This window comes from Megalopta genalis, chromosome 3, assembly GCF_051020955.1.
Source record: "Megalopta genalis isolate 19385.01 chromosome 3, iyMegGena1_principal, whole genome shotgun sequence".
Lineage (NCBI taxonomy): Eukaryota > Metazoa > Arthropoda > Insecta > Hymenoptera > Halictidae > Megalopta > Megalopta genalis.
Genome location: NC_135015.1, coordinates 21335339 through 21363040, shown reverse-complemented (window position 1 = coordinate 21363040; position 27702 = coordinate 21335339). Strand labels below are relative to the sequence as shown.

The window sequence follows — 27702 nt, the reverse complement described above, 5'->3', positions numbered from 1 at the left end:
ACTGTTCCGTCGGGAGGACGAGTTTCCGGTCGCGGATATCGTTTTTTTCTCGACGAAGCGACACGACGGCGCAGCGACGAGGTGGAAAACGCGAACGCGAGACGGCAGAGAAGGGTCTCGGATCTGTCGCGGACGGCCCCGAAATCAGTATACCAAATATATGGCGTAATACCTTCGGCGATGGGGAACTGCGACGGATGCGGAACGCGGGAATCGTAAAAGTTTTACTGCTGGGAAAACTCCTCGAGGCACTGTATCTCCAACGAGAGAACCGCTTCAAACTTGTTCCCCCCCGTAAAATTCCCGTGCCCGGTACAGATGTAATAATGGAATATTCGCGCCCGGAATATTGTTAAGCCCCGGGCGTAATAAATAAATTCACGGTTTACGGTCGGCCCCGAATCCGCCGGTAATTTAATCGCGCGGAAAGAAAAAAAACGGCGCGCGTGGCCGCGGGATAGAACGAAAGTTCGTTTCTGTTCGGTCGCGTCGTAAATCTCGCGCCGTCTCTTCGAGAGACGGTCAAAAAAATTGTGACTATATTCGGAAGGAGACGCGTCTCTCTCTCTCTCCCTCTCTATCTCTTGAACGCAGAGACTACGAAGCGCGGAACGGTAGAAGAGTCAGCGGAACGGAAGTTATTTTATGCGGCCCTTTTAATCCCGGGACGGCCGGCCGTCTTGCCGAAGAACGAGCGATGCATTTATGCATTTATAGCCGATAAAAGTCGTCGGACGAAGAACAGGACGGACATTTTTATAGAATTAGATATTTTATATTGTTTCCGAAGTGCCCCGGATAGCCGTCGAAGGCGGCGAGTAAACGTTCGTTTCATTTTGCTCGGGATACTTGGAACGTGAAGCTGCGAATTTACATAAAAATTCGAAGTTTGTTTACGACCCGTAAAATTTGCGGAATGCCCGCTCCGGAGGACGGTGTTTCCGGTGTCGAAATCGCGTTCCGCTTTCATGAATGTTCAAGCGATCGTTTGCCCCCCGCGGTATCGAACACCTCCCGAACGAGGAAGACATAGATCGACGGAATAATATGTCGAACGCGCGCGGAGATTAGGAGAATCGAGCATGATTGCTTTCTTAGCACGGTGTTCCCGTTTATCGTCGCGATCGAACGGCGGAGCTTGCAACGCGTGCATTCCTCCGCGAACCAACAATAATATTTGCGTGCGGAATTTCCAGCGCTCGGCGGATCTTGCGCAAGAGTTCCAGCGAGCCGCGGCCGCGCTATCATAATTCCCGATGATTTGGCCGGGTTGCACCCTTTCGCGATAATTTTGAATATATATAATATATATAAATAATAAAATATAATATAATATTATATAATATATATAATATAATATATATAATATAATATAATATAATATAATATAATATAATATAATATAATATAATATAATATAATATAATATAATATATGATATAATATAATATAATATAATAATAAATATATATAATTTTTTTAAATATCCGCTGCGCGCAATGGGACACTTCGGGTGGGCGAACCCGACCGAAACGAGCGCAGCTGTTTTTTTTAGCAATAATTTATCCAGTTCGACGATCGTCAAATTCCACCGATTGCGGAATAGCCCGCACGATCCGCGCTTGTTCGCTGTAACACGTGGTTAACAACTGGAGTAAATTCTCCCTAATTATCTATCAGCTTGTAAACAAAAACTCATTATTACAGATGCCGATTGCAAACGATTATAAAAATGGGGCGCAAGGCTCGAATAATCGTATCTCCTCTTCTCAATGTCTCCATCTTTGTTTGCAAGCTGTAGAAAAATTGGTGAGAATTTACTGTTCTCTTAAAGATACTTAGCTATTAGGTCAAGTCGTAAATAGCTTCCATTGTTTTATCAGACATTTATTTTCTTTTCTCTTCATTTATTTTAGTTATTTCGAACCCTCGTGTACTCAGTGAAAGCAAAAACTGGTTCGTCCTGGTGACTCATAGGTGGGTAGATACGAACAATAGATTCTACCTAGCTGCATCAGAAGTTATTTATGGCTCGACCTCCTTTTTTTATTAAACAGTTTTCCACCTCCATAAAGAGGGTATTCTGCAAATCCAGATACATACAGTATAATAGCTACAGTCTTTGCACAAATCGTGTACCATGGGATTCTAACATAATTATACTTATTGCTAAGTTTCTCGCTACTTTAGCCCGCATTGTTTCACAAGAGAGAATATAAAATAATATAAAACATAGGGGCTTCGCGGAGCATCGCGTTACGCGACCGCGACTCGGCTCAAATAATTCGCGACAGTTGGCAATCGTCGCGCGCGGATGCAAATACGTCTCAATTAACTGAACAGCCTGCGACCTTTTCCGAGAGGCTAAAACTGAAGCCGGCTTCAGTTTCCTCGAGCTTCGAATCCGGGCAAATATTTTCCGCCGACAGCGGCCGCTGAAAAAAAGAAAGGGAGAAGCTATTAAACCGCGCGCAGAGCGGCTTCTTCAATGAAGAGGGCGCAGCAGCGAGGTGGTTTGTCAGGCGGCGTTCGACGTCGCCATAATTCCCGGAACAAAAACGTCGCGCGGATATTCATGACTCGGTTATTAACCCGCCTCGTTGCGTAATGTCGGCGCGGAAATACCTCGCGTTCCCGCGCCCGAATAAATCACTCGTCCCCGGTAAACAAACAGCATCGGGGAGCGCAGAACGACGAATACAAGACGGTAAATTTACCGTAACGACCGCGCACGATCGAATAAGTTAATAAACAATGTCGAACGGAGCGCCGCACCGCCGCCGCGCCGCGGAACGGGAAACACGGGAGGCAGATATTTCGCGAGTTATCGCCGCCTCATTGGGACGAAAATAATAACAGGCACGACGACGCGTAATTTTGTCAAGTAAATGGGGGTAACGGGACTCCGGAAGTCTTAATAAGAAGCTAGCGCGGCTTGAATTTCGATGCCTCCGCCACTGGGCTGGTCCGGGGAATTATGTCCTTCGAGCCGAGACTTCTTCTCTGGGGATGTTCTTACATTTTTATAGCGTGTTCCGAACGGGGCAGATTTCACGCGAACAAGCGCATTCTGTATTTGAGTCGTTTATTTTTAAAGTGGCATAAGTCACTTTACCGTGATGAAAAGTGGTGATTTTTAAATGTTTATACGAAATTATTTATACCGAGAAGAATATCTCAGTATCCTGAGATAACGAATACAAGTAAATCTTCTCGAAAGTTAGCATCCATATTTTGAAACGTGTTGAAACGCAGACCTTTAAATATATCGACTTAAAAACAAAGTGACTTATGCCACTTTCAAAATAAACGGCTCAATTCTGAATATTATTTCGTTCCTTTTAGTCCGAATAATATTCTGATTCCTTGTCATCGGTAAGTCTTGTCGTCGTTGAGTAAATGTAGACAATATAAGTTGTCGTTTTTCTTCTTAAAAATTATTACAGTCGACAAACTTCTGATCATTGTAACTATGAAGGAAATGGTACGGGGTTAAGGGGTTAAATTCTGTAGACAGTCTCCCTCTGCAACGTGTCTAGAAGGAGTACCTTTAGAAACATGTACCCACATAATTCTGTCGTTTCTCTAGTTCCGGGGAGGCTAGTACATAATACTACCTTGAAATATTTCGTGTGTTCTCTGAAACATTCAAAAGCACTGTAAATTGCGGAAACAATTTTCTTGCGCCAAACAAGATACTGTGCGCATTCCTCGTAGATCAGTTCGCATATTAATAGCCGGTTTACCGAAATGAGAGGTCAAAGAGACTCCTAGCTAGAGTCTGCCTAACTTCTACAACCGGCACGATGGCCGAGGCCATCGATCTGCACTGAATTCTCTCTAATTGACGCTCAGAATGTACAGCGATTCCTCTCTAATATGCGCTTAGATTGTCCACTTTTTCAGTTCGCATATTAATAGCCGGTTTACCGAAATGAGAGGTCAAAGAGACTCCTAGCTAGAGTCTACCTAACTTTTCTACAACCGGCACGATGGCCGAAACCATCGATCTACACTGAATTCTCCCTAATCGACGCTCAGATTGTACAGCAATTCTTCTCTAATACGCGCTTAGATTGTCCACTTTTGTGCGGCTCGTTTTTACAGTTGTTAATAATCACGAATAATAAGCCGCAAGGCTCGCATAATCGTATCTCCACCTCCCAGAATTGTCCTTTTTTTCGTGCGCGATCCAAGCGAATTTACTAGAGAGAATTTACCGTACTTGGATCATCTTAGAAGAAACGCGCTGCAGACGGTTTCTTCCTCCACTCACCTGTCCTTTCATGGGATCGTAGAGGCGTTGAATGAGCTGCAGACAGGTCGATTTTCCGCAACCGGAACCGCCCACGAGCGCCACTGTTTCGCCATGATTGATCTTCAGATTCAAGCCCTGCAGCACCTTCACGTCCTTCCTGGCGGGGTACTGGAAATGCACGCCCTTGAACTCTATCTCCCCGGTGACCTTCGGCAGCCTCTGGCCCTCTTTGCTGAGGCTGTCGATCGCCGGCTGCCGATCGAGCACTTGAAAAATGGCCGCGGCCGAGCCCCTGGCGACCGCGAACGCCTCCATATGAGGCGACGTCAGACCCATGTTCTGAGCACCGGCCAACACGCCGAAGAACACGATCACCAACACAGCGGGTGTATACTCCTTCTCGTCCTTGGGTCTGTCATCTAGGATCAGCTGCACGCCGTACCTGATATCGAAAAGGAAAGGGGCGCGTTAGATACCCGGTGAATTTATGAGAGCCGAGGTTAGTCGAATGCGCGCAGACAAACGGACAAGTTACAGTGAATTCTCCCTAATTTTCCTTTAATATGTAAACAAAAGGCTATAAAAATGAGCTTATAGTATCTCGTCTTCCCAAATTGTCCAATTTTGCTTACAAGCTGATGGAAAATCGGGGAGAATCGTTGAACGATTTACTATAGAAATCAATCCAGATGAAATCTGACACGGTAACTAAGCAACAATTACCCGAACATTCGAGTAACACCGTTTAGCCCGAATAGTCGAAGTTCCGCTGCAGATGAGGAGGAGTATTTAGCTAAACAGGCGGAAGCTAAACAAGTTTGCAAAGAAATTATCCCTAGACACTGCGCAAGTTGCTCAACTAACCCGATGCAACCACCCTCGAGACTTGTCTCCGCCTCTCAAGGGCGTCTACTTTAAAAATATAGTTGTAACTTCGGTGAATTTATCAAGAGTTACACGTCTAATCCCCGATGAGTACGAGAGCTGAACGAGAGCTGAAAAAGATTGGATCTCGGGGGTGCTGTGTGCTCGGAAAAGTTCTCTTTGAAATGCGGACTGAACTATTAATTCCTCGGTCATTGTATACGTAGATATCGCGCCGGAGTTAGGGGTGGTTAATAAAAACCCTCTCTGTTTCCTGGTTGCATATGAGCCGTTTATTTTGAAAGTGGCATAAGTCAGTTTGTTTTTAAGTCGATATATCTAAGGGTTTGCGTTTGAACACGTTTCAAAATATGGATGCTAACTTTCGAGAAGATTTACTTGTATTTGTTATCTCGGAATACTGATATTTTTCTCAGTATAAATAATTTCGTATAAACATTAAAAAATCACCACTTTCCATTACGGTAAAGTGACTTATGCCACTTTCAAAATAAACGGCTCATATATTTAACTGTAAATATTTCTAGATTTTAGAGGGTACAAAATCAATTGAAATCGACGCTGATGCTCTTAGTGGACCCGGCATCTTTCGATCTATTTTTTACAATATCTAATACTTTTTATCTAGCTTCTTTACAGTTTAGGTTTCTAGGAAATTAGACAGGTGGAACGTTCGCGATCAAAATTGATCCAACAGCTCCGCCATTTAAAGATCAATTCTGCTTTCGGTCCTTCTGCTTTTTAACTTCTCGACGACTCGAGGTCGATCCTTGCGCACTGTTCAAGCAATTTCTACATTTATATTTATATTAGGTTGGGGAATAAGTTCGTAGCGTTTTTATATTTTCTTTTATTTTACAACGAGATTTTTTGCTGTTCGACAAAGTTTCGACACAGCTATTTTTTGCTCTACAAAACTGTGCTAATCGTCTTTCTGAGTAATTTAATTTTCTATTACTTTCGAGGCTTAGAAATGGAATATCCAGGAGGTAAAAAGCAACATTTTCGAAACACCTTCTCTTCTTCGCTTTTCATCGAGGCCAAAAAGCTGCCGAAGCAGCCCGGGACATTTGCAACATATAAAGAGAAGGTGTCATAGGCGAGTCAACAGCACGGAAATGATTTGCGAAGTACAAAAACGGCGATTTTGACGTCGACGACACGCCCCGCGACGGAAGACCTTCTGAAGTCGACGAAGAGCGTCTCGAAGCACTTTCGAAGGAGGACGGTCACCAAACGAGTCGTGGAATTGGCCGAAATAATGAACTGCGATCGTAAAACGATTCTCGATCGTCTTCGTTCAATGGGATTTGCCGAAAAATTGGGAGCCTGGGTGCCTCGCGAGCTTAACGAAAACAACAAAGAAAATCGCCTTCGAATTGCTTGATAAAAACGCTGCGAACTTATTCTCCAACCCAATACATTCTTGATACATATGAGCCGTTTATTTTGAAAGTGGCATAAGTCACTTTTTTTTTAAAATGAAAAGATACCGTTCAATTGTAATTAGCGTTACCATTAACTCGATTTTTTTGAAAAAGTGACTTATGCCACTTTCAAAATAAACGGCTCGTATGTCCCTAAACAGCCTCGACATAACCATATAAGCGTTAAGGTGAAAATTGGCTTCGAACAACAGGGTCGAAGATCGAGCATGGTGGATGGATTTCGTACCAGAAGGCCACGGCGTAGCTGATGTAGATGATAAACCACATAACGCCGCCGCCAACTCCAGACCACATTCCACGCCGTATGCCGGTGCTCTCGGCAGGCACCAGCTTCTCCGCGTATCTGTCGACCTCCTTCTGCTCGCCGTTGAAGGCGATCACGGTCCTGATGGCGCCCAACACTTCTTCGGCGACAGTACCGGCCTGGCCGTACGCGCTCAGCTCGAGCGCGGTCAGGGAGCTCTGCACCTTCGCGACGATCGCGGTGGCTATCACGATAATTGGCGCGCAACTCAGCACCACCAGCGTCAATTTCCACCCGTAAATGAACGATATAACGATGGAGGAGATGAAGGACACCATTAGGTACGTGAACACGCCGAGCTTCTCGCCGATACCGTCCTTCATCTTGTCCAAGTCCCTGCGAAATCAAAGCGAACAGGATTTTTAGCATGTTTCGGGTGGTCCTCGTCGATTCGTCAATCTTCGGGTACTGTAGATCGAATCGAACGAGATCGCTCTTAACTTTTCCGTTAATAATTAAGAGCTCCGAGTCGCTACTTTTAACTCTTTATCTTGCTTTAACTCGTTTTATCGCGATCGAAGCGGGGATGAACGAAAAGCGGTCTTACAGTCTACGATACTTAAGGGTTAAATTGTTATAGTCGCGGAGATGATTTTTAGAGCAAATCTTGAATGACTTATAGACCGTCGAATCAGGTTCAAACTCCATCGTTCTTCCCTTCTCTATTAATGATTAAGAGTTTCAAGTTGCTACTTTGTTGAAGAACGTTTTATCAGGTATTAACGAGATTGAAACGGGGATGAATGAAAAGTGGTCTTACGGTCTATAATACTTAACGGTTAAATTTTTCTTAGAATAAACCTTTTCATCATTTTTAGTATATAATCTTGAATCAGCAGATGAATTTCATTATTATCTTTGGAGTCGATGAAACTGGAGTCTCAGATTAAAGGACGAACTCTCGGCAAACTTGAACGTCATTGCATTGCTATTTTATGCTTCTTCTACCATCGTTTCATACCCCATTCGTCTAAAAATACCCGAGCAATTATGGAAGATAATAGAAACTATAAAAAGTAGATAATTTGCTGATATTTGCTCTCGGAACTTTTCGGAACTGTTCGTATCAAGCTGCATCCTAACAATCACTTTTAAAAGACGCTTCGCCAAATGAGACGAGAACTCGGCCAACGTTGATCTATTTAAATATAAATATCCAAACGAAGCATATACGGCAATGTCTCTCTAATTGACGCTCGGATTGTCCACAAAATTGGACAATTTTTGGAAGAGGAGATACGATTATTCGAGATTTGCGGCTCGTTTTCGTCATTGTTGAAAATCGGTAACTATAAAAACGAGTCGCAAGGCTCGAATTCCCAAGGCTCCTCTTCCCAAATTGTCTTGGGTATTTTTGTAGACAATCCGAGCGTCGATTAGGGAGACATTACTGTGCTTTGCTACGAAATGCTCGTTTCTCGCGTCGCATTCTACGACCGCGAACGATTGCGTGGATCGATCGTACGACTTCAGTAGATAATATGCTGATGTTTGCTCTCGGAACTTTTCAGAACTGTTCGTATCAAGCTGTATCCTAACAATCACTTTTAAAAGACGCTTCGCCAAATGAGGCGAGAGCTCGGCCAACGTTGATCTATTGAAATATATATAAACGAAACATATACGGTAATGTCTCGCTAATTGACGCTCGGATTATTGTCCACAAAATTGGACAATTTTTGGAAGAGGAGACACGATTATTCGAGATCTGCAGCTCGTTTTCGTAATTGTTGAAAATCGGTAACTTTAAAAACGAGTCGCAAGGCTCGAATTCCCAAGGTTCCTCTTCCCAAATTGTCCATTTTCGTGGACAATCCGAGCGTCAGTTAAGGAGACATTACTGTGCTTTGCTACGAAATGCTCGTTTCTCGCGTCGCATTCTACGACCGCGTGGACCGATCGTACGATCTCACTTTTTCCCGCGTTAGAGCGTTAGAGCACACACACGTCGGGATCACGCCGAGGCCTTCTGGCATTTTCTGCACGTCCACGGACGCAATTAGAAGCTATTCCTACAACTTCCTGCCAGTTCTATCGAAAGTTGCCGCGGCCGAAAATAACGCGGGCCGAGGGCAGCCATTCAGCGGATTAATTAACGTTCGCGTTATCTTCTGGGCCGTGCTCGGGTCACCTTGACATCACGCCACGCTCCTCGAATTAGAAACCCCGCGTTCGATTACGAACCTGAAGATTCGTCCGACGACGCTCGCGTCGATTCGGTTTCGATATCGCGGAGCCAAAGTCTTCCGGCGATTTAACCGTCGCATAACGCGGAACGGAACCGGAACGCGGCGTTCGCTGTTTTCGTTCCGACAAACGGGTCCCACTTATCCGCGCTGATTATGCGAATGTCAAGGCGGGAGCGTCTCGCGAGCCCTGTTCGTCCGTCGAACGATTCGATTTTGTAAAAGGTTTCTGCTCTTCGATCTGCGAACATCCCTTGAACCGTTCGATCGAAACGGATTTCCAAGAACTCGATCGAACCAGTCGAAATGACTGGTTTCCGATTTTTTTTTCTATAACAATTCCCGATGCTATGAAAATGTTCCTGCGAAGAATTTTGGGATGAACTTTAGTTGCATTTAAAGTTGCATTTAGGGCTTGGTTCCAGTGTTAACCGTAGTATTATATCCTCGACAGTGATCTTTCCGTACTTGAATCATTTTTTACTCCACGAAAATCGGGTGAATTTTCTGTGTCATTCATTCGTTGCGTATTTGAACGCTTCGTTAAAATCATCACCACGTGAAATACCAAAGCGAAGAGTTAAAAAACACGTGTTCCAATTACACTCCTCTTAATTCTTACCAGACCGAATTCTTCGCAGATCGAATGCAAGACAACAGAATCATTTCGAGCATTTCAACATGCTGTCACAGTGTTCTCGAATCTCGCGGTTGACTCGGGCAATTTTTATTTTACGTAGAAATAATTACAGCTAATTTCAAGCAGTCGAAATTGTCGAAATCTCCGCGGATGCCTGATCGTAGCGAACGAATAGCGAGCCGAAAGGATAATAGCGGCGCTCGAAACGCGATGCGATGGTCGCCGCCGTTCATAGAAAAGTTCGTAACCGAACGGTAGGATCGACCTTTGGCCCTGTTAAGAGTGATTTGATCGAGCGATCAATTGAATTATTGAACTCCGCGTCTCTCATTGACTTCCAATAAAGACGTCGTCGCGGTGAAAGACGGCATTCTGACGCGGCGGCCAACGATCCTGCGCGACGATCGAGATTGCATTAAGAAATCATGACGGGAGGAGAGGGGAGAGGGGAGGAGAAAGGGGATCACAGTCAGCATTTTCACGGCTACGTTCATCAATGGGTCGTGCGAACCTTTAATTCGCGCGGCGCGGTGTCAGGTTCATAAAACTTTGCCGCGCGGGCCGCAGTGGCGCAAATAAAATTTACGTAATTGCCATTATAAATGCACGCGGGTCGCCGGTTGCGAGCCAAAACGTTTCTAATGCCAGACGATCCGCTAGCAGCCTGATATACATATTCCGCGATGCTATTTACGGCCGCCTTTTATTGTCTCTTTCTACCAGGTGATCGAAGGTGACGCGAGTCGCGCCGCCTCTGCACGCTTTGGTTCCGGCATGGGAAAACGACGGCCGACGGATTCACCGTCGCGACGGACGCGAACGTTTCAGACGTCCAGACTGCTTGTGAACACCGTCGGACGTCGTTACAGTAAATTCTCCCGAATTTTCCTACATAGGACAATTTGGGAATTCGAGTCTTGCATCTCGTTTTTTTTTTTTATAATTGCTGGCGACCGGCAACCATAAAAATGAGCCGCGGGACTCGAATAATAATTTCTATAAATTAGGGAGAATTTACTGCACGATGTATGTAATACAGCTAATTACACGCAGTAATTAACCCAGAGTTACGAACGGTCCATTCGAATTCTAATTATGCGGCAGTCATATGTAATTATTAATTATTAATATCGAATATAAATAGCAATACTTAATATTAAGTATTAATTATAATATGTATATATAATATTATTTTATATTAATTAATACTTAATACTTAAAATTATATATATATATATATATATATATATATATATATATTTATATTATATATATAAATTATATATATAAATAATTTTAAGTATTAAGTATTAATTAATATAAAACAATATTAACTTTAATAAATAATAATACTTAAAATAATTGACACTTTGGTGTCACCGAAGAAGTCATGATGATATACAAATGAAAATGAATCGATTCGAACGGATCTCGTCTAGCCGTGGCTGCCATAAATTCTCAAAAATGTCCGCCGTCCGAAGAATAAATTGAGAAATCGACAAAAGCCGTACCAAAGGGTCGATAGAAACGAAGCTGACCAACGGTTCCAACGAACCGCGGGTACGTTTCCGTCACCCGGTGTGCAAAGCACGCGCGACAACTCGCGCGGAAGCTCCGTTGTATCTCGTTGTACCATGAAAACCGGTGTTTTCAGCCGGCCGGTTGGTTAGTCAATCCCCAAGCTTCTGATTCGATTTCGCAATTACGATTTATTAACGCTTGTGCAACCCGGTTCATTGTAGCAGGGCCGGATGGTCTCGGAATAAACGGGGTTGCGTAAGTGGGACGTCCCCAGCCGCGTCTTAATTAGCCGGTTATGAATCCCGCCTTCTTGACTTTTCGATAATTACGCGGGTCGGCGCGACCACGAGCAGCCGGATAAGAGAGAAAGGTGGAAAGAGACGAAGGGAGAGAGCGGGAGAGAGCGAGAAAGAGAGAGAGAGAGAGAGAGAGAGAGAGATTGTATCGGGCGAGGAGAGGAGAGGCTCGCGGAGAACGACCACCTGTTGATCGCGATCCCGTTCACTGAAGTTTGCCCGCCACCGCTTCTCTTCAGCCTCCCCCAGCCTGCCAGCCCCGCGTTTACACCCGCGCAGACCTCGTGATCGAACACACGATATACCACCCTCGAGGGTGGCTTCGAAGCCGGATCACCGGATCCTGCGAAAATACGGCTACTTAACTAGCTTTCGTCGACGCCGGTGACGAGTCGTCCTCGGTTCGCTAAACTTTGCCTCTCTGAACCTTGAAACGGACTAAGAATCGCCGTTAACGTGTTGCGATTACCGCGATTGCGTGAATTATCTCGGGGCGAAGATCAGGGAAACGTGTCTTACCACGGAACAAGCATTTGTTTCGCTGAAAAAGTGTCGATCCACGTTTTCGCTCCGGGAAAACGTGGATCCCGGATATAATTTAATATATTATATTATATATATATAAAATTTAGTATTTATATAATTTAAATAAACCAATTTCGTCGAGGTCTCGGGAACAGGCGAGTTCCGTTCGGCGAATGATACTCACTCGGTAATCCTGCTAGCGAAGTTAGTGGACGTGTTGATGTCGTACCACGTCATGTCCTGTCTGAGGACGGCTCGCAGGAACATTTGCCGCACCCTCACAATTTGACGGGAAGCCGCGACATTCAGGAAGTCCACGGTGAACACGGCGAAGACGAACTGAAGGCAGGACAGTGCCGCCGAGGACACGCCGAAAGCTACCGAATCATCGTAGAGCGCGGCCAATCGTTCCTTTTGCGTCGCGTTAGGTCCCCTGCAACCGAAAATGCCGCGAATCGTTTATAATATTCTGTCATATAATGATATCGCAAAAATAATTGAATTTATAAAAAATATTATAATATTATAATAACATTATAATAATAATATTATAATAACATTATAATAATAATATTATAATAATACAATATTGTAATAATAATATTATAATATAATATAATATTGTAATAATAATATATATATTATAATATATTATAATACTGTAATACTATAATACTATAAATCTCTCGAATAATCGTGTCTCCACGATTATCAATAAATATATTATTATACTATAAATCTCACGAATAATCGTGTCTCCTCGATTATTAATAAATATATATATGTTATTATAATATTAAAATAATATATTATAATACTATAATATTATATAATGCTACAAATCTCTCGAATAATCGTGTCTCCTCGATTATTAATAAATATATTATTATAACATTATAATAATATAATATTATAATATACTATTATATAATTATATTATATATATATATATATATATATATATATATATATATATATATATAATTATAATATTATAATATTATAATAATATATTATAATACTATAATACTATAAATCTTTCTAATAATCGTGTCTCCTCGATTAGGGAGAAATTACTGTGATTCTAATCGAAAGTTGCAAGATTTCGGTGAAGAGAAATGTCAAGATTCCTATTAATAATCGAATTCTTCTCCTTGGTACAGGCGAACGTTCCAAAGAGTTGCAGACTACATACATCTTTGAAAAGTATGAAACATAATGGTAGCATATGCGCGCATACTTACAGGACCTTCCCTCCCCCGAACCACTCCATGATGAGGGTCGGTGTACTAGTGATATTCTCCATGTTACGATCCACCAACAGCGTGGTGAATTCACCGTACTGGATCGTTGAGATGGGGATGCAGAGGCCTGTCAGGGTTCCCATGATCAGGCCACCGAAGACCAGCATCAGCTCCCCGCATGTTGCAAATCGAAACTGCGAATTTCAATCGCGCGTTTCGCGTGAGAATCGCTCGATCACCATTTCGCGTTTTTCACAATTTCGCAAATTCGTCGGTTCGCGTTTCACGGATTACACCGCGAGGGTCGCTTCGAAGCGCCGTAACTTCGCGAAAAAAAATCGCAGCAACGTTTCGTTTTTTTTTCAATTAAAGGGGAAGAGCGAAACTTTATTCGGCTGCGAACGGCATTCCCGAGAAAAATTTGTCAAAGGCCGTGCATTTCGCCAAACTTGGCGAACATCGAAATGTTCGATACGACGACCGTGGCCCTCGCGTTTAAATTGTTACAGTGGCGAGGATACGTCGAATTTAAAATGCAAAAACATGGTCTTAAAGTAGAGGTTTCGAGCTATAATTTAAAATAAGGGTGAACGTCCTACGATGATATCTCGCGGAGTTATCGTCGCTCAAAGTTGGTCAATTTCTGTCCAAAAATTGTCATAATTTCTTTTTAGCAGTATACAATGGTTTTTGACTCCGGCAAGCGAAGAAACGGCTTTTTATAGAGTCAAAGTCTCGTGCAGTAATAGTCGTTCGAAAAGAAGCACGATTTTTCAACGTTCGGATCGAGGTGTTCCCGAGATTGTTAACCGGGCGCGTGGGCCTTAACGAGGGTCGCCCTATCGATACCGCGGTCCGAGAGACGTTCGCCTCGGCAATTTGTCGCGTGCCGGTCGAAAATTTCAGAAACATATTCTCCGATGATTCAATGCGGCGAGCTTCCGTTTTTCCGGGAGATTTGACCGGGGAAATTAATGTCGGTCCGGCCTCGATGATTAACGAGCGGCTCGTACGGTTCGAAACAAAAACAGGCTCCCCGATCGATCGACGGCCGACCGTGTTCGTCGTGGTCGGAGACAAAGGGATCCGTGGGTGCCCCCGCGAAAAAAACTTACGAGTTTGAAGTAAGGCACTGGCGGCAGCGTAGGTTCCGGCGCGACCGGTTTGTCGTCCTCCTTCGTTTGCGGTGGCACGAACTCACTGTGGACAGAGATCATTTCGTACGCTCGATTAAGATCGCCCTTCGCACCAATTAACATCCTTGCGCGGCAAGAAAATCGTGCGAATGGAGCATTTGCTCTCTGAGTGGATACAGAGATCTCCGTCGAAGAGCACTTCCGGCGCATCGGCGACCTCGTTACCGAAATATTTCGTCGGATCGAAATACGAAATTCGCTCGGAATTCTTGAGCATTGATGAATTATTGCCATAAAGAGTTAAACATGGCGGATGAAAAGAATAAATCGACATTAAGAAACGAAGTCGGTACGCCTCGCGACATTTTCTTTTCTGCTTTGAAACGTGCAAAGATTCCGAGGAGACGCCGAAATCACGTTTTTCACGTCGGATAAAAAATTCGCGCAAGAAATAACATTCTAAACCCGTTTCTAGATCGAACAACGAATTCGAAGAATAATTAATCGAATCGAAAGCTATCGGCATTCCGGAAGTGCTCCAGCAACTGTACAATTGTGTGAATAGGATAAAAGAAAGTGTTTATAAGTTGATACGATTGGTTCCAGTCTCTAGGACGAGGATTCGCTCAACAATTCCCACATATTTTTAACGAGAATCCTGATTCGGTACTGGGACTTTTGCGCTTCTATTTCTCAATTATTATTTAAACATTCGTCTGTAAGGAATCTTATTCGTACATCGGTTTGCCATTCTCTTGTAGCATATACTCAGTTTCCTCTTTATCCTTCTCCGCGTCTTGGAGCGTGTCTGAAATGAAATATAGATGGTACCGTAACACAGAACATCCTGCAGACAATTGTTTTGCGTGCGCCGCGTCGGGCGCACCGTTAACCTTTCCCGGTCCCATGCCGAGCCTGGCTCGACGTTCGATTATGTTCTTGTCACTAGACTAGACGGTGCATCTTCACGTATTCATCAGCCATGCGCTTGTTAACCAAGCGCATCGAAACATACGTGTCGCAGTCGAATAGAATTGTTGTAGCTTCCTCAGAATTTGAAATTGCAGCATTTAAGCCCCATTGAGAATTACAGTATTTAAGCCATTGAGAATTGCAATATATAATCCATTAAGAATTGTAATATTTAAATCATTGAGAATTGCAATATTTAAGCCATTGAGAATTGCAATATTTAACCATTGAGAATTGCAATATTTAACCATTGAGAATTGCAATACTTGATCCATCAAGAATTGCAGTATTTAAGCCATTGAGAATTGCAATATATAATCCATTAAGAATTGTAATATTTAAGTTATTGAGAATTGCAATATTTAAGCCATTGAGAATTGCAATACTTGATCCATCAAGAATTGCAGTATTTAAGCCATTGAGAATTGCATTACATAATCCATTAAGAATTGTAATATTTAATCTATCGAAAACTGCAATATTTAAGTCATCAAGAATTGCAGTATTTAAGCCATTGAGAATTGCAATATATAATCCATTAAGAATTGTAATATTCAAGTTATTGAGAATTGCAATATTTAACCATTGAGAATTGCAATACTTGTTCCATCAAGAATTGCAATATATAATCCATTAAGAATTGTAATATTTAATCCATCGAGAACTGCAATATTTAAGTCATCAAGAATTGCAATATATAATCCATTAAGAATTGTAATATTTAATCTATCGAGAACTGCAATATTCAAGTCATCAAGAGTTGCAATATATAATCCATTAAGAATTGTAATATTTAATCTATCGAGAACTGCAATATTTAATCGATCAAGGATCGCAGTACAAAAGCCATTACAAAATGCAACATTTAATGGATCAAGTCGGGTCGCAAATGATTTCCATTTAGATTCATGACTTTCACATTCTGTTGAAGATGCACGATCTACTCGTTGCAACGCGTGTCACAGATTCACGTTTAAACTGCGGACTTCATGCAAAGAACCAAATTTATCAGAGTGACTTGTCAGAAATAGAAACGAAGTGAAAATATAGTTTATATATATATAGTTTATATATAACGTGCCCAAAATTTTTCATTTCACTCCCTTCATTTTTATCGCAGACGCATCAAATCCGCAGTTTTCAGCTTGTGGACAAAAATGGACAATTTCAGAAGAAGGTGCAAGGCTCGAATAATCTAATCGAATAAATCCTCCCCGAATTGTCCATTTTCCTCTACCAGCTGAGGGAAAAATCGGAGAGAATTTACCGTAATATCTCATGAAAATAGAATCAATCGATAACGTATCGATCGACGTCGACGCAAGTTTTGGAACGGACGACCGAAAACATTCGAACCGCGACGGATCGGAGATAGAAATTAATGTTCCGTTCTCGTCGGAGCGGCGTCCTCGATCAATTATATCGTGAATGTGGACGATCGACGTCGCATCGTCGCTCAGGAATTACTCGAAATCGGCCGGAATCGCAACTGCGCGCCGACGATTTCGGTTCTCGACACGTGTCGCTGGATCGTTAAAATCATGCCTGGGAAACGGAGTTGTGACTCGCCGGTTTAACGAAGGCTCGCGATCGTTTTCTTAAACAAACGCGTGTGCTCCTCGCGCGGCGTCGATAACGATCCCGCCGGTCTTACGAAATTCGTCGACGATTCCGCGAAACCGTCGGAACACCGAGGATGCGACCGCGTGATCGTTCGTTGCATCGTGACGCCGACGATTTCGTGGAACCAACTGGGAATGATGATTGCGTATCGCGATCGCGGAGCACAATTTGATAAGAGATTAAAATTAGATGCGGGTTTAGAAACGATTCGCGGAATCTTGTCTGCTCCGTATCGATTTAGGTAATCGAAACAATCCGGCGAGAGTGTGCGTGAGAAGAACACGTACATGAGTCGCGAGCAGATACCGGCTGATTACATGCGCTTATTGTTTCAAAAATGTATTGTTTCGGAGCATCTCTCGATACTCGAATTTCGACTCTTATCTTGCGCCGTTTCTATAGAAAACGATGATCTGGTACAACAAGTAATAATACAGTGTGTCCGAAAATTATGGTACGTCCGGGAAGCGAGAGGTTCCTGAGGCGATTCGAAGCAACTTTTTCCTCGGCGAAAATGCAATCCGCGGCTTCGTTTGCGAGTTATTAACGGAAAACCAGTGACCAATGAGAGGCGAGGGGCTGGCGCGAGACGGCCGAGCGGCCAATCAGCGGAACTGGCCTCCGCGCGCTCGTTGGCTGGCCCGCCGAGCTCGCCTCTCATTGGTCGCCGTTTTTCGCTAATAACTCGTAAACGAAGCCACGGATTGCATTTTCGCCGAGGAAAAAGTTACTTAGAATGACCTCGGGAACCCCCCATTTCCGGTTTACGAGACATTTTTGGAACACACGGCATTTATGCTCGCGGCAGACGACGGAGAGAAACATAACAACGATACCAACGCCGACCGAGAACGACGCCAGAAATAGAACGCGCAAATATCGACGCAGGCTGGTTCGATTAACCCTTTGAATGGTGTGACCGGATTCGAGTGTGCCAGATTGAGCGCGTGCCAGACAGGGTGCGGCTGTGCGTACCTACGCGTTCCCGTACTATTTTTGCGCGTGGCACCTGTCATTCGCCGTTAGCATTTTCGCGAGAATGCTAAACGCCGAAATTCCTTCGCCCATCGATCAAGGAACCCCGAGCCGACGCGCCGGCACCGAAGCGATCGCGATCGTCGAAAAATACGCATACGCGGGTCGCTAAAAATATTTCGCGAAGCGTGTACTACCAATTATCTCTCGAAATTCCATACGTCAGACACCTAAATCGCCTTATCTCGTTCGCGTTAATTAAAGAAACATTTCTGCTCGATAAACTCCGGGAATTCACAAATTGCATATCAGATAATTAAAAAATAATCAGACAAGCGTGCAGATAAATAATAATTCCGTCAATTTTTCTCTGTTGATAAATACATAATCGTTGTTGACGTGTTGCATAACGGTGTTACGATCCGGCGAAACGTAATTTCTGTTGCTCGCAGCGAAACTGCGGATTCGCGACGGATTCTGCACCGCGGAAAGCGGAGAAATAAAGTAATTGGATTCGGAGCGGCACCGGGGGACGGGCTCGATTTATAGGGCGTAATTAGTTCATGCTGCCGCTAATACTATTAGTATTATTAATATAATAATGTTAATATATAATAATAATAATATAATGATACAATTAATATTATTAATATGATAATATTAATATATATAACAATATTATATTATAATTAATATTATTTTTTAATATAACAATATTATTATATATATGCAATGGTTCAATTTATTGAATCGATCGTGAAGTTGGTGTCGCTTTTATACAATAACGTTGCGGTACGTTTTACGTTTTCTTATAACAAAAATTGTCTTAATTTCCCGATTAAACGGAAACTCGTTCGATGATTTCTTTAAATCGAGTTTCCGTTTAATCGGGAAATTAACACCATTTTCGTTATAAAAATAATAATAAAAATAATAATAATAATAATAAAAATAAATAATCTAAAAACGTTATTGTATAAAAGCGACACCAACTTCTCGATCGATTCAATAAATTGAACCATTGCATATATATAATAATATTGTTATATTAAAAAATAATATTAATTATAATATTATATTATTATTATATATATTAATATTATCATATTAATAATATTAATTGTAACATTATATTATTATTATTACCATATTATAATAATTATTATAACCACCATATTATAATTATAACTATAACCATATTATAACCATATATATAATAATATTGTTATATTAATCTAAGTTCGAGGATTTCTTTAAATCGAGTCCCGGCAAGATTCGTAGGACAAAAATTCCGGCGAAAATTCAGACGAGGCGGCGCTCGAGGCTCGTTTCCGGTCGAAATTTCCGATCGTCGATCTCCTTCGACTAATCGATGCCCATTATCCCGCGAGGTAATAAACGATCGAGGCGTCGCCGTGTCATAAATCACCGCGGAGCACTCGGTAAATCGTTGGATCGCGGATCGACGGGAGCTCGCGAACCGTGATGATCGTCGCCGACGGCGTCGTCGTCGTCGTCGTCGTCGTCGTCGTCGTTCTCGTCCCTGTCGACGTCGACGTAGTCGTCGGCGCGTGAACGATAAAGGAAGTTGCGAAGAGCCGGGACCCCGATGGACTGTGCCGGAAGCCGGCTGGGGCTCCATTAGCCTCGTAATTGCTGTTCGGAACTCCTGCGACAAATCTACGATCGACGTTTTATGCGGGGCTGCCAGCTGCACGGATTACACGTTCGCGAATTAATTCGATCGGCGCGCTCACGCCCCCGCGGCCACCTAACACCTCGCGGAAGAGGCGCGAAGTGTTCAATTTCAACTTCGAACCAGCCGAAAGTTCCGCGGCCCCGCGACAGTTCGATTGAAACGGTTCGATTGTCCGAAAAACGTTCCGCCGGATTGATCGGAAACGCGGCGCGACGCGACGCGACCCCCGAAGCGATACGAAATGCATTTAATTCTCCCCGATTCGCGCTCAGATTGTGCACGAAAATGGGCAATCCGGGAAGAGGAGATACGATTATCTTGCGGCTCGTTTTTACAATTATCAACGATCGACAACTACGATATTAAAATAAATAATCAAAATAATCAAAATAAACCGCGAGGGCGGTCGAATAATCTTCCCAAATTGTCCCTCTTTGTTCAACCCTTTGCACTCGAGTGGTGACCCCGAGGCACCAGTAAAATTGTTGCATCACGTTCCAAGATAATTTTTATATTATAAAAGCTTAGATATAAAAAAATTGTTAAAAGTCTAATTGTTGTACGAGTCACAAAATTGAATTTGATATGCATAAAATGCACATTGATAAATAGAAATACCATAATATAATAGAAATATATAAATAGAATATATATAATATATAAATAGAAATACCATAAGTCAGAAGAATGAATTTAGATTTATAATTAAAATGGCTTCGAGTGCAAAGGGTTAGCAGCTGAAGGACAATTAGGGAGAATTTACTGTAGTTTGATATCTCTAGCAATTATAATAATAATATCTATAATATATAATATATAATAATATAATATATAATAATATAATATATATCTATATAATATAATATCTCTCTAATTTACCTATTGCTGATATCTCTAGCAATTATTATTCTAGCGATCACACTTTGCGCTACGATTTGTTTTATGGCTTTTTACGGCTTTCGGTCCAAGATTTTGATAGCAGAATAATCAAATTCTGCTTCGATTTTGACGGAACGAATGATCTTGATATTTAGTACGAGACTCGTTGTTATACCGCAAGGAGTTAAAGAAGACCATTTCCGGTTACTTATCAATTAACGAAAGAGTCTAGAAAAAGTGATTCTTCGAGCGGAGAATGCTCGCGTACGCGTTCGCGACAATCGGAGCGAAGAATTAACGGAACTTGACGTGTACACCTCGATGGGAAATAATTACGTCGAGCCGGCTAATTGCTTTCGCCAGTTTATCTTGTCGATCGTGCAACTAATGCAGGCTCATCGCTGTTGCGCAATTATTAATCGATGCAACGATTGTTCTCGGATATATCGAGCACTCGATTATCACGGCAAGATTGTTTCTTCGCGTTATCATTCGTTTACCGCCGCGATGGAACGGAACCGTTGTGAACACGTCGATTAAGAATGACAACCGATCACAACTGCAATTAGCCCGCGTTATTGCAGTTCTTCGTAAAAAATGTTATTTACGAGATATCGCCGGGATAGATTAGTTAATCGATCCTCGATCGATTCCGCCAATGAGAACGTAATCAACGAGCAATTCTTTATCGGTCATGCAAATTGCGCAACGTAAGCAAGCGAATGAAGGGTCACGCTGATCGTTGATCGCGCAACAATTGCGACGCGTCGGTGGAAACGGTGCAGAGCGTGATCAACGTTCGTCTAATTTCTGCGTGGTCGACGAACAGCGTAATTCTTTCCCGATGAAATCCACGCGATCAACGCCGAATCTACCGGCGCGCCGCCGCTCGTAACGACAGATTTCGACGATTTCTTCTTCCGAAATCGTCGCGTTCGAGTCGTTAGCGAAAATAGCGGAAGCTCGAGATAAATTCGGTCTCGTCGTTCTTACGAGGGTAAAACGCGCGTTGCTCGATTTTTGAGAGAACGCTCTCGAGAACAATCTAGACGCGCGACGCGACAGACCGCTCGAAAGTTATTTATCGAAGCTTTGGCCCGCGCGTTATTTCCGTTTTGAACGGTAAAACGATGCACAGACGGCCGGGCGAAAATAGTTCGCGCGCGTATTCGCCGAGGATCGCCCACCACCTCTAATCCAATTTCGTTCTCCGAAATAACTCTATAAGACCGTATTTCCCCTGAGTCAGCCGGCGTATTGAAAACTTTCCGAGAACGCTTCCGTCTCATTTGCGTCACTAATTATAATACGGCCGCGCGACCACGACGACGACGACGCACGGCTGTAAATTTAGCACCGGCCACCCTTTTTCCCGTCCTCCCACGCGCGCGAGCTCCGTCGCGGCGACGCTGCGCTCCGAATCGACGCGGCGATCGAACTCTTTTTCCGCCGTGTCACCGTCGCCGATCCGTCATTGCATCATTCGGCCGCGACACATCTTCAGGCGGAACAAACACACCGGTGAAAACACTGCGAGCATCTTCGAACAGATAATTCAACGTCGAGACGGGATCGCGTCGACGAGCCGTTTCGCAACTCGCTCGGAGACGCGCGACGAGATTCTGTGTTTTGGACGATCGAGACGGTTTCACAGTAAATTCTCCCTAATTCTCAGTTTTTAACCCTTAGGGGACAAAAACTATTTATTTCCAGTTTACACACTGCCAAGTCCAGACTGTTTTTCGGACGAAGAGAAACTTTTTACTGAAAATTTTTCTATCAAATATAGAGAAGAGATATTCGTTTTTTTAATAAAACTCCGTGCCGATTCTTCCAACGTTTCCTGCCAGATTTTACGGCTTTATTGATTTCTGCCGCGCGTATGGCGGCATTGGACCGTTAAGGGTTAAACAAAGATTATTATTACAATAATTCTGATCGTCTAAAACAAGGAACTTCGTCGAGCATTTCGAAGAAAGTTGAGCCTTTCACGCGCGACTCTAGAAGTCGGAGAACTCTGTTAATATTAGAAACAAATTTTCGAAAATTGTCTAGCACCGAGAATAGAGATCATCGAAGATCAAATCATTGAACATGCTGTTCTATCCTCGAAATGCAACCGTTCCCGCAAATATTTATTCTCCGCCGAGAATAATTCCGAACGAAGCCGGATCGTCCCTGCCCGGTCGTTTAATTTGTTCGGCATGTTGCAGCCCGTGTCCGCTAATTCGCAGGAATCTCGGCGATCCGTCATTGTATCGGTCGATCGTTCGATCACCCTCCGTTAAACAACGCGATCCAGGCTGCTTACACGATTTAACGATCCGGCGGGAAACCGGCGGGGCGCGGGTTTCCAGCGTCTCTTCGCGAGTTCTCGATCGCCGTTAGTTCCCGATCTATCACCCGGTGATCGAGTGCCGGGCCCGGGCGGGCCGAGCAAAAAAAAAATACAACAAAGAGAAAGAGTTGCGATTTTGCGGGCCATCGATCATTAGCGTTGCAGTCATCGATCGGCGACGGGCAAGCTTTTGCCGCGCGAACCACCCGAAGGCCGGCTTTTAAACGCGATCGTTGCTCGAAAAGCGGGTGGACCGTCGATATAAGCTCGCGTCGGATTAATCCGCCGAAATTTTCCGATAAACGCGGCCAGCCCGGCCGCGTTAAACACGCGGAAGTTAACGAAGTTGCGGCGCGACCGGAATCGATCGCGCCGGTTCGATCGCTGGGACGAGACGGAGGGGGAAGGGGGGAGATCGATTCGTCTACTTACACTTCAAGAATATTTTTTCCTGTCGATGAGAATTTGTTTTGGGGGGTTCCATTTCCATACCCTGCGCCTTCTCGCGCGGGTTTCCGGTCCACTGATAAATTCGCCGTGTCATCGCGCATTCTTAATTAACAACTCTGCAATCAGAAGAAGATCAATTACAATTTGAGACGAGTGCGTTTCGTCGCGGTTAAATAACAGCGGCGATGCACTATATCAGGTCTACCGGAAAGTTCTGTCCGTTTGAGAAATGAAAGGAAATAATAGATTTTTCATAAATTTAGTAATATTTATATTATATTTATATTATTATATAATATATATTATATGTTATATATTATATATTATATATTATATATTATATATTATATATTATATATTATTATATTATACATTATATTTATATTATTGTATTATTATATATATTATATTTATTTATATTATTATATATATTTAGTACAATATAATTTCCGTCATTACTTATGACCTCTTGCCAGCGTGATGGCAATTCGTGAGCGTCTCAAATGAATATGTGCATATCTATCGAAATTTGCAATGACATTATCGGACAGAACTTTCCGGTAGACCTAATAGAACGCGCATCGTGCAAAATACAGATTTTATATATATATATATCGGTTATATAGAGGATGCGGGAACCGAGCGAACACAACCCCTGTCTTACCGGCTATTGTACATTCGGCTTTCTCGATTCTGCTCGCTCAACCGCGAAAAGAAACCGAAGTCCGGCGATACGCGGCGAGAATAATTGTGTGTTATAATTAGGCATTGAAAACGGTATACATATTGTACTTCGGCTGCACAATTGCACCGTATAATTTTATCCGGTGGTGGACAGCGAATGAAAAACAGGATGCGAACTGTTTAATGTTTCATTAAAATGTTCCGCTTCACTTCGCATGTTTGCATCTGTGTTTCCACGTAATTACATGTTTTGCAGATTTCCGTTCCGGCAAAACAATTTCACGAGGACCGAGACGAATTTTCTGCGCCATCGGCGAGCATAAAAATGATACCGAAACTGTATCGTTTCGTTGAAATTTGTATTTTCCCATTTTTAATCCTAATCTGTCCCGCGTATCCGAAGCGTGTAATCTGTCCTTTGACATCGAGTTGGCGCAATGGCAGTGATCGAATAAGATGGAGCGATGAATAATTAATTTCGTAAAGGGCCCAGCCGATCGGTCAAAATTGTCCTTAGAGTAGAGAACAGACTCTTCGTCGGTTCCTTCAAGTACCCTTCGCAGTACTGTACATTTGCGCAAACCTCCGCAGTCTAATAATAAATAATGCCAATCGTAGAAGAGCGTGTCCTAAGTTCTAAGACCGTTCGAATCTCGTCCGCGCTAAGAATCCATTAGAACTGCCAAATCATAAATTAAACGACGCTTCTCGAACCGACACTTTGTACCGACGCTCTCCGCGTTTCTTAAGTTTCCGCTTGCTCGTCCTAAAGATCGTAATACAACAAAATTGATTTACGAGCAGATACTCCGAACGTCGACGATTGAAAGCATAAAGTGTTAGCTTCGCAGGATACGGCGCTCGCTCGGAGGAAAAAAAATGTCTGGCAAGTAGCGAAAGAGAGCGTTCTCATGGTCGAGTTGGCAACTACTTCGGCGCGATTTCCGGTCCCGCGATCCCGATGATTTACGATCCGCGTGCGGGAGAGAGCGAAGGGTGTCCCACGGCCACCGGGGAGCCACCCCCGCGCGGCTCCGCGGAGACAATTTATTGTTGCATCGATCGCAGCGAACGGGAAATTTTATAAACTGCTCGCCGGGAGGCCAATGAAGGAGAAATTGGCTCGGCGTGCAACGGCGGGTTATTGGAAAGGAGACAAATGAAATCGTGCAGAGCTCGCTCGTGAAATAGGATAATTCGAAATTGACTGGAGGACGTCGTCCTGCGACCCCTCTCTCGGCCCCCGGTCGCACGGCAATTCCGTTCCGAGGAGCGCAGGGTGGTCCTTCGCGAAAGGACCCCGTCGCGTCGCCTCCCTTCTATTTACCGTTTCATTATTTACGCTCCTCCCGTCGGGCTCGGCCGCCTTTGAGGAATCGAGGCAAATGTTTTCATAAATATTTGCCCCGCTGGAAACGCCGAGTGATTGATTAACCCCTTGGAAACAGGGCGAGTCGGCGTGCCGGTTCTAGCATGGCGCGCCGTTTATGCTTCTTGGAAACTTCAACAATAACTGCCTCGTAACGACATTTAGCCTTCCTACGGTCCCTCGGGGTTAAAATTCAAACGCCATTGTCTCTTCCAGGGGTTGTTGTCGAAGTTTTTCCTTGCATTCTCGAGTCTCGAAATTTCCGGAAATTTGCTAATGTCTGCGACCTCGAAAATTTTTCAATAAAAATTGGCCAACTTCGACGGACGACGATTCCGCGAGAAATCATCGTAGGATGACGAATTTTTTTTTTAATTAAAGCTCGAAATCTCTACTTTCAGACAGTGTTTCTGGATTTCAAGATCGCCGCATCCTCGCAACTGTAACAATTTAAACGCGAGATCATGTTTGTCCTAAAACTTTTGTCACCGGCAAAGGTGCAAGGGTTGCTTTAAAGCGCTGTAACTTTGCGAGAAAAAATCGCAGCCACGATTCTTTTTTTTTAAATTAAAGGCGGAGAGTGAAGCTTTATTCAGCTGCGAACGGCATCCCCGACAAAAATTTTACAAAGACCCTGCGTTTCGTCAAACTTAACGAACATCGAAATTTTCAATATGACAACCATGGTCTCGCATTTACATTGTTACAGTTGCGAGGGTGCGTCAAACTTGAAACCTAGAAACATCGTCTTAAAGTAGAGGTTTCAAGCTTTAATTTAAACAAATGGTCATCCTACGATGATTTTTCGCGGAGCTGTCGTCGGAGTTAGAGAATCCGCGAAAATCAATGTCGAATCGATCCGAGCCGAAACGTAAACATTCTATAGCAAGCAGAAGATCCTCGGACAACAAATTACACGAGAGAAATCGCTTTCGTTAATGAAGCTCGCTTTCGTTATTCGGAGACAGGAATTTCTCCGATGCAGCGCTCCGTCCTCCGATGAAGCTTCTTTTTAAAGGACGATCGAAGGGAAATAAGAGCCCGGAGACATCGGCACGCAGACGCGTGGCGTCGTTACTTCTAGTTACTTAAGGTGCGGTAACGTTTTTTCTGCTTCCCCATTCCTCTCTCTCTTTCTCTCCCACTCTCTCTCCCTCTCCCTCTGTTCTCCTCAACCCGGTTCCCTGATGAAAGACGAGACGCCATAACAAAGGAACGGCTGATCAAAGCGCAAAAGTAATGAAAGATACGGGACCTGGGATAAAAAGGGCGGGTGCTTTTTATTGGCTTTCTCTCATTTACTCGACGGAGTCTCGTTTAGAGTGCTTTCGATCTTCATTAAGGATTCCGAGCCTTCTGTCGTCGTTCGAGAAAAAAAGGATGGGAAATCGACTGGCCGTTATTTTAAGAGATTGCGCGTGATTCGGTTAATTAGATCCTCGGCGATCCTTTCCTGGCCGATTCGGAAAATGCGGCCCTCAATTTGGGGAATTTCTTGCACGAAAATGGCCGAATTTTATTGCAGATTCTAAGCTAACGAGTTTATCTAGGACAGTCGGCTTTTATTTCTACTTGCGTGGATCTCGTTCGATGTGTAATACGCTAAGATTATTGGAATATTTCCGTTCCAATGGCCAGTTTCGATGGTCCAGTTAAGGATTCAATATTTTTACGTCTATTTTTACGTATACCAGGTATTTGAACCTTCGGTCAACATGTCCAGATCGAATAATTCGCTCAGATTTGAGAAATAATTTTTACATTGATCCATTGTATCTTTCTAATCGTGCAAAAATCCGTAAAACATAAGAATTCGATGTCGCGCAATTTTAAATTTAATTACGGGCAACGTAACACGTATCAATCTCAATTCGATTAAATAGAATACTTTAATTTTACGAATTTTTTTAGACGATTGTCATGGGGCAGTGGAACTGCTAACGAGCCGCTAAAGAAGTCCGAAGTCTAATCGAAATCTCGTTTCCCCGAACGAAACGAAGCTCGGCGAGAATCTTCTAAAAGCTTCCGCTAATAATTGGATCTCGCATTTTATCTTTGCTGGAACGGCTCGCGAAACTTCGGACGCGTTTTACGAATTTTCGAGAGATTAATCTCGGATGGCGACCAATGAGAAAGCCGTGTTCCCTCTGTTAACGATGATAATTGTCCGCTGTCGCAGAAGCCGGCGAAGACAGAGGAAAGAGGAGAGGTGCTCCATCGGTTAACGAACAACCACGCTATAAAGTCAGCTTGTCGTGTCGCCGTGATAT

The 27702-nt window shown here is 43.3% G+C and overlaps 1 protein-coding gene across 8 annotated transcripts in view; it reads right to left on the bottom strand.

The window, feature by feature from the left end:
- The window catches only part of Mdr49 (Multi drug resistance 49), a 178276-nt gene that overhangs the window by 26818 nt on the left and 123756 nt on the right, over nucleotides 1-27702 (bottom strand). For 6 of the 8 annotated variants that reach the window (XM_076520292.1, XM_076520296.1, XM_076520294.1 and 3 more), the window contains 7 exons: nucleotides 23362-23495; nucleotides 15182-15251; nucleotides 14423-14507; nucleotides 13308-13501; nucleotides 12248-12496; nucleotides 6818-7231; nucleotides 4277-4700 (listed from right to left, as the gene is read on the bottom strand). In XM_076520292.1, coding sequence (XP_076376407.1) covers nucleotides 4277-4700; nucleotides 6818-7231; nucleotides 12248-12496; nucleotides 13308-13501; nucleotides 14423-14507; nucleotides 15182-15251; nucleotides 23362-23473 — 1548 coding nt within the window. In that variant the 5' untranslated portion in view covers nucleotides 23474-23495. The remainder of the gene's footprint in view (nucleotides 1-4276; nucleotides 4701-6817; nucleotides 7232-12247; nucleotides 12497-13307; nucleotides 13502-14422; nucleotides 14508-15181; nucleotides 15252-23361; nucleotides 23496-27702) is intronic. The other 2 variants (XM_076520299.1, XM_076520300.1) reach the window with 1 other exon arrangement.